Genomic DNA, 10,265 nt, shown 5'->3' with positions numbered 1-10,265 from the left:
CAGAGGTGCCGAAGACTGAGTAGGCAGGCGGCATGTGCGGTGATACGACCCGAGGACCATTATTTTTCCGCATATTGATTCATGTGTTTTGAGAGGAGTTACGCATTTTTATATGTTGATGATTTTACGATTTTTACACGTTTACGGTTACGTTGATTTTGGATGACGTTAGTTATTTTTAAACTGCACTACTTTTATTGGCAAATAATACGATTATTTTAAATGTCATTTTGTAATTGCGAGTTTTTTTTAAAAAAAAAATATTCCGCACTTTTAAAACGGGAGACGTTACAATGGTACTTCTGGAGGGAGTCACATCTGAGTTGATGTTGAGTAGTTTATCTCAACGTATATATATGTATCTATATACCCGTGCATGTCTTGAAGATATGAGTTATTTGTATGCAGTTGATTTCAGTCATATGTGTGCTTATTTTATTATGTGATGTGTTTAGATGATGTTTATTATATACTATTTTTAGTATTGTAATTATAGTTGGTACATTTTGGGCTCATTGTAAATAATTTTTTTACTTGTTTTTCACTGTAATTAATTAATTCTAATGAAATTTTATTGTAATGATGATTAAGAGTTAAGAACCCCACACAATATGGTATCAGAGCATAACTAAGCATGCTAGATGTGTTTACAATTAATAGGCACAAATGAATTGTTCATTTGTGTTTGACTTATTTGTATTGTTTGCTCTTACTTAATTTAGTTTGAGTGAATTGTTGATGAGATTAATGATTTGATATGATGCGTGAATGTCAAGTTTCAAACTTAAACGAGATTATTATTAGCTTAAGCGCAATAAAACGTTTTCAACTTTTACTATAATTTTTATTATTTTAAGTCAAACAATAACCGAATTGCAAAAAATTTAAAAAATTAAACGAATAAATTTAAAGTTCTTAAGAAATATAAAATTATTAAAATTGTGAAAATTAATAGTTTCCTTCAAATCTACGAAATAATATAATAGAACTGATCTATTTGGAGTCATCTGTGCATCGCCTTTTCCCTAAAATTAAGCTACATATATTCTGTCAACAGTATAATTTGTATCTCATGACAATTCATTTTTGGTTCGAAGTGTTTCCTCTTTAATTGTTTACAAAAACTTTTATAAGATGGTTTCACGGATCAATTTTGTAATTCCGACCTGATTTATAAAAAAATTAAATTATTAATTTTCATTATATATAGTTATAAATCAGTCAACCTGCCTAATAAATATATATCCCTGAGATTTTCCACAGAAGAATTACTCTTGATTGTTTGAATAAACTTATATTTATTGAATTTCAAATCCATAATTTGAGTTAAATATAAATAAAATCATGATATATTTAAAATACATTCAACATAATATATTTACATAATACAATATATATGCGCCATTTTTTGCACAACCGTTTTGTTAAAGCTAAAGCACGCTCCCAAACTAATGCTCCAAACTAGCATCCTCCAACTGGTGTCTTCAGTGGGAGCGACAAAGTTCACTGGAAATTATCACCACCAATGTTTCTAAAGTGCAATGTTGATGCAGCATTCTTCAAGGATCAGAGAGTAGTAGGTTTTGACATGGTTATTCGCGATGATAAAAGGCAGTTTGTGGTCGCTAGAACTGCCTTCACAAACGGTTTGCCGAGTGCCCGAGAAGGAGAAGCTATGAGGCTTTTAGAGGCTATTAACTGGGTTACAGAGATGAGCCTACAAAGAGTCGTCTTCGAAACTGATTGTAAAGATGTGGTTGATGCAGTTAAAAGGAATGCAGATGACTATTCAAAGTTTGGAGATATAATTGGAAGATGTAGAGAACTGATAAGCCACGAGAGTCAGTTTTCTATTTCTTTGGTTCGAAGATAGACAAATAAGTTAGCTCATATACTAGCTAGAAAAAGTTGTTTAAACTTAAATCCATCTATGTGGCATGAGCCACCCTATTTTCTAGGTAATCGGATATTATACGATATTACTATGTTATCTTGAGTAATGGAAAGCTTGTTTCTAAAAAAATGGACCTGAATGTATTTTTGGAAAAAATAAAAAAGTAGGGACCATTTACTAAAATTGCAAACATTTGGGGAGGTATTTGTCAATTGAGAGGTTTTAAAACTGAGATAGATTTAATATTACTCGTCAATTCCAACAACTGAGCAAAGCCCTAAACTTGGAGATTAGCACGATATCTCGAAGCGAAGGTTAAAAACATACCGGAGACCGAGGTACCTACCAAAATTTTCTTCGTCGTGTAATTAGTTTCTAAAAAATCTCGATTGTTTGGCAAGTGTATTGTATTCACTACTTGCAGAGGGCTGAATTTCGATGCTAATCTAGTTATCTTCTTGGTAAGTAGTTCAGCTGTGTCATTTTTGCCAGTAAGGGGTTTTATAAAGTGATTTTAGATATGCTTGATTTAATTGAAAATGGCTTAGTATCCGGTAATGGGGGCTGNTTTTTTTTTTTTTTTTTTTTTTTTTTTGCTCTCTCGATTTTTAATCGAAAATGAGGGGGAATTAAATTAGGTCAACACTTGTCATTTTCAATTTCTAAACTATTTCTCATTGAAGTTCGTAAAAAGAACAGTTTTGTATGAACGACGCCATTATATACAGGCATTTTGCTAGCTTCTCTTGGGAGAGGATTTGGTGAAGTTTGAGAAATTTCTGTATGGACTAAAAAGAACTCGAAAGTTGGTCTACATGAATGGATTGCGCGTGATAGGATTTTTGACTTCATACTGGGACTATATGTTAACCAGTCATGAGTAATCTTCTGCAAATTGACTTCTTAGGCCAGTGTCCTATGCCATAAAAGAAGAATGCTGATTTGTGCTGTGTGACTGTTCTCTGTATATCCTTTCTGGGCTGCTTATCACATTGTTTTCATTTTTTGGGGGCACATTGTATTTGTGGATAAAAACTGTGGTGGTTTTACTAGGTCCTTCAGTAGTGGCTTTTGGCACTTTTTGTTTCTTGTGATGTGCTTCCTCGTGACCTCGGTTGGTTTAATTTTTTTCATGCATCTTATTCTTTTGTTGCAACTGTTTCCTTACAAATAATGAGGTGCAAAGAATTTTGATTCTGTTACTTTAGTTGTCATTTAACTAACTGATGCACATTCCGTTCTATGTTTTTCTCTAGTAGCGTTTACCTTTGATCAAATTGAACTAGCACACTTAGTTCATTCAAAATTTCTGTGTATATGTCATACTGAGAAGGCCATCAATGTTGGACCACTTTTTGCATGTTTTCCGGGATCATTGCATCCCTCATGGTTAAAAGAAATCTAATTAAGGTAACTGAACAAGTATATGGCAATATTACCTCCTCTTGTGACGGATGCTTTGTTTATGATAGATATCAAGAGCTTGGACAAATATGAGCTTTGCAATGATACATAGGGATGTAAAATGGGAGTTAGAGAAATCTGGGTGGATTTTTTGTGATTTATATATATTTGGAAGTTCTTGCTCACTCTCTGAAGAGCTATTCATCTGCAAAAAAATTAGAGAGGATGGGAATCAATATTTTAGTTCAAATAAATAGTAGCTTGGGAGCATCTTGGAGTACATGAGCAATGGAGCTTGTGGAGCACTGCTCACCTCAAGGATTGCTCTCTTGGTTTGCTTCATAAGTTTTATTTTGTTTTGAGTTCTTGTTGTCAGATCATTTGGATCGCGTCACAAAAAATTCTTTTATCATAAGCTGACTTTTTTCTTCTAGGTTGTGTTTCTCCATTCCTAAAGTATTTTCTTTTTGCAGCGTCTGTTGTTCTTGACATCTTCTCGAGGGTCTGAAAATGAGTGGTCGTTTCTCTCGTTTAGTTTACGTTGGGAATCTTCCGGCTGATATAAGAGAATCCGAAGTTGAAGACCTGTTTTACAAGGTTTGAGTTGAATATTTGACATTTCATCTTTCATTTGTTTAATTGGGAGTGGTTAAAATTTGTGTCCTGCCTACATAAATACCTTATTGTTGAACTATCAAATCAACATCATAATGAAAATCTCTTTCATTTTTTTCTACATTTTTGTATTATATACATATTTTTTTCAGTAATCTTATGGAAGGGACGTGTGTTTGCAATTTTCCATTAATTTGGTGTTTCCATTTACATATTCCTTAGATGTGGTTGGTCAGCAATTTTAACTCCAATGTGTTTTTTTTCTGCATTTTTCACCATATTTGATACGCACCAATTTGTGAGATTTTGTTTTTAAAGATTGTTTTGCACATGCCTACACCAAATTTAAATTAAGTTGAGAATCTTAGTCTGGCAAAACTTAGTGCTCCCCCAATATCTAAATTGTTGGTTCCTTGTTAAAGATGAGGCAAAACATTTTATCTATTGATTACATGCTTGCTAATGGTCATTTAAGATCCGCGTGGGTTTGCAGCGTGGGTATCATTATTTTGTTTGTTAAATTTTTTCAGAGATGTCATATGTTCTATTATGTGAGAAAGCACTTACTTGATTTTCTGAAATTTTCCATTTTATTTAGGTTCTGTTTCAATCATTTATACAACTTCTGCTTAACTGTTGTTTTCCAAAAATTTCTCGCATAATAAATAACTGTTTTCTTGTGCAGTATGGTCGCATATTGGATATTGAACTGAAGATTCCTCCACGTCCTCCATGTTATTGCTTTGTGGAGGTATGTTTCAACTATGTTTTCTTTTATATGCTTAAAAATATTTATAGAATAAAGGTATTTTATACCTTTTAAGCTAAGAAAATAACCAGTGGTGAGTGGTCTGAATCTATATATAGTTTGAGAATGCCCGGGATGCTGAAGATGCTATCAGGGGTAGAGAAGGCTATGACTTTGATGGTTGTCGACTGAGGGTGAGTTTATTGAATTAAAATAAACATGAGGTTTACTTTCTTCTTTTAAGTCTTTTTGTTTCCCTCAATCTACTGGTGACATATCTCCCTTTTCTATTATTTCTTGACATCTTCTGCTACTCAATTAAGGTTGAGCTTGCACATGGTGGTAGAGGACCGTCATCATCTAATGAGCGCCGTAGTGGTCATAGCCGGGTTGCGGATGGTGGGCGCTATGGCATTTCTCGCCATTCGGAACATCGAGGTACTTTCCAAATTACCTCGTGTTATGTGGCTTTATGACTATACTCTCTTCATGTTACGTGATGATGTGATTTTTTTACATGTGATTGTCTTGGTGGGCAAATAGTTGTTGTTCGTGGGCTTCCTTCTTCTGCTTCCTGGCAAGATTTGAAGGTGTGGGATATTTTATTTGCAAACAATTCATTCCTTTCTGGCGGCCCCATATTTACCTTGTCTGGAAATGTTTCAGGATCATATGCGGAAAGCTGGGGATGTTTGTTTTGCTGAAGTTTATCGTGACAGTGAAGGCATTACATCCATGATTGTTACTTCTTTTTGTTTCTGGTGTTGGTTTCATGATTTTCTAGATCTTATTGTATCCACATAAATTTTAAAGTTTGAAATATTCACCTCATTTGTTGTCAGGATTGATAGTTCATATCAAGTTATGCTTATAATATCTTAACAGAAACAGTGCTTCTGTACTTCTGTTATTTCTGAGATTCGTGTTCGAATGCAGGAGCCTATGGCCTTGTTGATTATACCAATTACGAGGACATGAAATATGCTGTAAGTTTACTCATGTGTTTATTATTTGATGTAATCCAGTCCTGACAATTTTTTTAATAAATCAGATACGGAAACTTGATGATACGGAGTTCAAAAATCCCTGGACCAGAACTTATATCCGGGTATCATCCTCTCCTTTTCCCTTTCAACTTATTTTTTATTCATATACCTTCAAAAGCTTCGATGCAACAAACAGTTTTCACACCTCTTGTTGCAATTCTTGTTTTGATTCTGAAAATTATCAATAAATTCCACCGTTTATTTGTTGCTATAGTTTCCTTGAACTTTTACGTTTTGTTATTAATTACAGTAATTTTGATTTATAGTAGTCTTTCAGTGTTTTCTTCTTTTTTAATGTATGTGTGCTCACACTATTGGTTTTAGGTGAAAAAACACAAAGGCAGTCCATTAAGAAGCCGGAGTAGGAGTCGCGGCAGGAGCCGAAGTCCAAAGAGGAAAAGAAGGTAAAGTTACATGCGATATCCTGAATTATTTGTATTTTGGTTGAACCAAATAGTAAATCATCAAATGAATTATTTCGTTGGGCAGCAAATCATCGGATCGATCTGCTTCCAAATCACCATCTGCATCTCCTGCTAAACCTTCTAGGTAACGGTTTTTAAATTGCTTCTTAACGTCTAGTCCACATTTTATTACGTTCTTCCACTCATTTTAAAATCAGCATCTCCGTGAATACTTTTTTATTCTTTGCTTATTTGTGTGGACTCAGGTCCAGATCCAGGTCAAGGTCAAAGTCTAGGTCTACTTCTGCTTCACCAAAACAGGTAAGTACAATTTTGAACTCTACAATAACTGAATAGAAAAAACCTTTAAACATGCAATGCGTCCCTGACAACTGCTTATAAGCCCTTGCATTATTTTTCTTGTCTGCCTTGAATTTCGGTTTAATTCTGACTCGACTTTCGAACTTCTTGTGGCTTCAGGATGGTATGGATTCCTAGAATATTATCGATCCGCCTGGAAGAACACGCCAGATTGAAACGTCTTTTTTTTTTGTCTGAATTATTTATGTTGCGGATGTTTATTTGAAGCTGCGTGGATCTAATTTTGGGTAACCTGACTTCCATCCATAAAATTGCTTAAAACTTATTTGGATATGGTTGTGTTATTTACCAAGTATTAGTATTTTGCGAATGCAAGTGGATTCCAGTTGAATATAAGACCCTGTTTGGAGCATGTTTATAAATAATTCAACACAGTTTATAGGAAGCTGTCTGAAAGTGGATGTCAGTTCAAATCCATTTATTTCAAACGTATTTTGATTATTTAGAGAAGTCTGATCAAATCCACATTTTGCATGTTTATATATTATTTCTTTGTTAATGAGGTTGTATTTCAAGTTCACTCCACAATGGTGATATTTGAAATCAATTATATCTTGTATCACTAATGCATAAACAAGTAAGACACAATAAAGCTGATCTTAAATTCATCTCTTACAAGAAAAGATGTTGCCAACTTATTTTAGCTCAAAATCATACGAGCACCCTTCATTATCATACATATACAATGAAAATGTAAAATTGATAACCATGGAGCGGAAGTGTCCAAACATGAAGCAAACTAATTTTCATTTAAATGGGTTAAATGATTCGATCAATTTGGAATGCTCAGTTTATAAAGTATTTTCCAACAGAAATGTTGCTCAATTAATGCCAGCATGTGTGTGTTTTTAAGAAATAAACTTCACATTACCCGTAGACACTTTCTATCAGTACGTACAAACACACATAAAAGAGACAGGATTGCTTCTTCCCAAACAAAACTATGTTGTACATTCCTAGCTATACTATGAGCTACACAGTTGGCTGAACGACGACTACATTGGATAATAGTTCTGGCTGTGTGCGACGAGTAGGGGTGTTCATCGGTCGGTTCGGTTCAGTTTTCGGTTTTTTATTTCGGTTTTTTCGGTTTTCAGTTTAGAAATATATAATCCGATATCCGAACTATTTTTCTTCTGTTCGGTTCGGTTTTCTACCAAAACGGTTCGGTTATTTCGGTTTTGACATATATAATCCGAAACCGAACCAAATAAACTTCGGTTTTAACATTTATATCCGAATTAAAAAATTCGGCTTTCGGTTCGGTGTTCGGTTTTTTCGGTTTGGATTTTCGATTTTTTCGGTTTTACCCGAAGTTTGAACACCCCTAACGACGAGTTATACAGATATGTAGAATAGGAGCTTCAGTTCCCAAGGATTTACAGTAGAGACGAGCGAATCGGTTTCCAAAATCCAATCTTGAGAAGTGTAGGGATGAGCTACTAAGCACCCCTCAGGGACTGCCCAAAAAGAATGGCCTTCCCACTTCAATTTACTCGATATGCGTTGCTTTATGTTCCCAGAGTGATATCTCTATTGTTTGGTAGAAATAAAATAGATAACTTTTATATTTATAGAAACAATTAACTAAAATAACATACACGAAGATTCAAGAAAAATGATAGTTGAAATTTTTTGAATCAGGGCCAACTTTGGGCCGCCCTCAAACTTAAAAAGGGCTCTTCCAAAATCCAACAAAATAGTTCACTTGACAAAACCCTAACGCTAACCCTGAATTCATCCGCTGAAGCCGTACATCGAAGATAACAATGTCGGTTGCAGAGCTTGCCTGCTCCTATGCGGCTTTGATCCTTTACGACGACGGAATTGCTGTCACTGTAAGAATTGAAACGTATCTGAATACATCTGTGGATGTATGCATCGGGTTGTGATGTGTTTGCCCTCCTTTGATCAAAAGTTTTTTTTTTTTTAATTTTATTTTGTTTTTCAGGCGGAGAAAATTGCAGCTCTGGTGAAGGCGGGTGGGTTGACGGTGGAATCGTATTGGCCGAGTCTATTTGCTAAACTTTGTGAGAAGAGGAACATCGAAGATCTTGTCATGAACGTCGGCTCCGGAGGTGGCGGCAGTGCTGCCGTTGCGGTTTCCGCTCCTGCTGGGGGTGCTGCTTCTGGTTCCGCCACCGCGGCTGCCCCAGTTGTCGAGGAGAAGAAGGTAATTTTGTTTGGTTTCTCATTTTCACGTGCGGTATTTTGTTTGGATTTGGGTATGTTAGTCGGGTGTAGTGATGTCCTTGCAATTCTTGAGATGCCGGATCTTAAAAAATCATGAATCTATTATAGATTACCGATGGCTCATAAAGGATTGTAGTCTACTTCTTAGTTCCTTCTCGTTTGATTCACAATTTCCTATACCCAGCAAGAACTTGAATTTAATGATATCAGTTGCTTAAAGTTTTTGTTATCGTCATTTGATATCATATTGATTTTGTGTTTGATAATTTGATTTCCAGGAGGAACCAAAGGAGGAGAGTGATGACGACATGGGATTCAGCTTGTTCGACTAGAAGCTGTTACAACCTAGTGTCTAGTGATTTGATTTTCAAACAGGGGTATCAGCCTAATTTGAGTTACGATTAGTTTTGAGATTTTGTTATACTTTTGGAAGAATTGTTATTAACGTTGCTACAATGATCTGGTGTGTCCTCCATTTTTGACAGACCATGAATTCAACATATCAGAGTTATTTGAAATGTTTGATTTCTATTTTCATGATCATGTTTAACTTTGATGTTACGTGTATGCCTCGCTCATTCTCAGATTGTTAAGCTGCCTAATCTTAGTTAAGGTTAGGTGGCATTAAGATTTTGTTGTTGCCTCAGTATCATTTGGCGATGATTCTAGAATGCCAGTCTCATGAAATGTTTTGATTTCTGCTGTTAAAATGCATTGGTGTTCAAAGCTGTCCTCTTTTCTTGTCTATTCTCGTTCTCTCATTATTTTTTTCTCTTTCTTTGTTGGATCCCAACTTCATGAGTGAAGACGCGAATTTGTGATGTGTTATTCAACCATAATTAATATGGTTCTAGCCTGATATTGCACAAATAGGATTCAGATAAGATATCTATTATCTATTATATATCTATTATATATATTTTATATGTGAATTTCCATTTGTCTCCTTATTAATTGTTTACTTTACATTAATTACTTATTTTAAATGTGTCTTTTCATTCTCCTTATTCATATTTTAAATATGTGTGCTTATTAATATTTATATTTAATTTTTTATGTTTACCCACATTATAATATGTTATTTTTATTCAATGATATCTTTTCATTATGTAAATTAGTATTTGGCTTTTTTATGCATACTCACATTATAATATGTTGTTTTTAATCCAATGATTTAGATTTTTTATTTATCTTTTCATTATGTAAATTAAATTAATTAAAGTTTAGAAATAACTCATTATCGAATTGTGAATTTTCTTTGGAATCTTGTTAATTTTTTTTTAATGTCCTCATGTGACAGTTTGCTAGAATTTATGTGTTTAAATTAAAGTTTTTTGCAACCGAAATTTTTTTGCGGTTTATATTTATAAATTATTTAAATAAAACACGGTAAAAGATCGTTGCGATTTGAGCTGTCAATTTGGGTTGGGTCTATCGGTTTGGCCTACACCGCCAAACAGTTTATGTGAGTTGGGTTGAAATTTTGTCGACTCATTTAAATGTGAGCGTAAATGAGCTCGCACGAGTTTATATTAAATATCTATATGTATAATATTATCAATTTTCAATCGTGAATTTTT

The 10,265-nt window shown here is 34.2% G+C and overlaps 2 protein-coding genes across 11 annotated transcripts; both read left to right on the top strand.

Annotated features, from left to right (window-relative positions):
- The first annotated feature begins 2,116 nt into the window (after positions 1-2,116).
- Positions 2,117-6,828, top strand: LOC140982826 (serine/arginine-rich splicing factor SR34A-like). Of its 9 annotated transcripts, none has more exons than XM_073449570.1 (14): positions 2,117-2,232; positions 3,367-3,630; positions 3,772-3,895; positions 4,599-4,664; positions 4,781-4,855; positions 4,985-5,099; positions 5,205-5,251; positions 5,328-5,385; positions 5,598-5,647; positions 5,713-5,769; positions 6,032-6,111; positions 6,197-6,256; positions 6,378-6,432; positions 6,592-6,828. In XM_073449570.1, exons 3-14 carry the CDS (start codon positions 3,809-3,811, stop codon positions 6,607-6,609), a joined length of 768 nt encoding a protein of 255 aa, XP_073305671.1. In that variant the 5' UTR covers positions 2,117-2,232; positions 3,367-3,630; positions 3,772-3,808; the 3' UTR covers positions 6,610-6,828. The 9 variants fall into 9 exon arrangements, with proteins under 9 accessions (XP_073305671.1, XP_073305665.1, XP_073305667.1 ...); XM_073449564.1 differs by having other exon boundaries at positions 2,623-3,630; XM_073449571.1 differs by lacking the exon at positions 3,367-3,630 and adding an exon at positions 3,228-3,304 and having other exon boundaries at positions 2,141-2,232.
- A 1,285-nt stretch (positions 6,829-8,113) lies between these two features.
- LOC140983123 (large ribosomal subunit protein P1-like) lies at positions 8,114-9,222 on the top strand. Of its 2 annotated transcripts, none has more exons than XM_073450038.1 (3): positions 8,114-8,330; positions 8,444-8,665; positions 8,967-9,222. In XM_073450038.1, the coding sequence occupies exons 1-3, from the start codon at positions 8,262-8,264 to the stop codon at positions 9,015-9,017; spliced, it is 342 nt and encodes a 113-aa protein (XP_073306139.1). In that variant the 5' UTR covers positions 8,114-8,261; the 3' UTR covers positions 9,018-9,222. The 2 variants fall into 2 exon arrangements, with proteins under 2 accessions (XP_073306139.1, XP_073306138.1); XM_073450037.1 differs by having other exon boundaries at positions 8,964-9,222.
- Positions 9,223-10,265: the final 1,043 nt, after the last annotated feature.

The sequence above is a fragment of the Primulina huaijiensis genome, chromosome 8 (assembly GCF_012295235.1).
Source record: "Primulina huaijiensis isolate GDHJ02 chromosome 8, ASM1229523v2, whole genome shotgun sequence".
NCBI lineage: Eukaryota > Viridiplantae > Streptophyta > Magnoliopsida > Lamiales > Gesneriaceae > Primulina > Primulina huaijiensis.
This window is presented reverse-complemented; position numbering and strand designations above follow the sequence as displayed.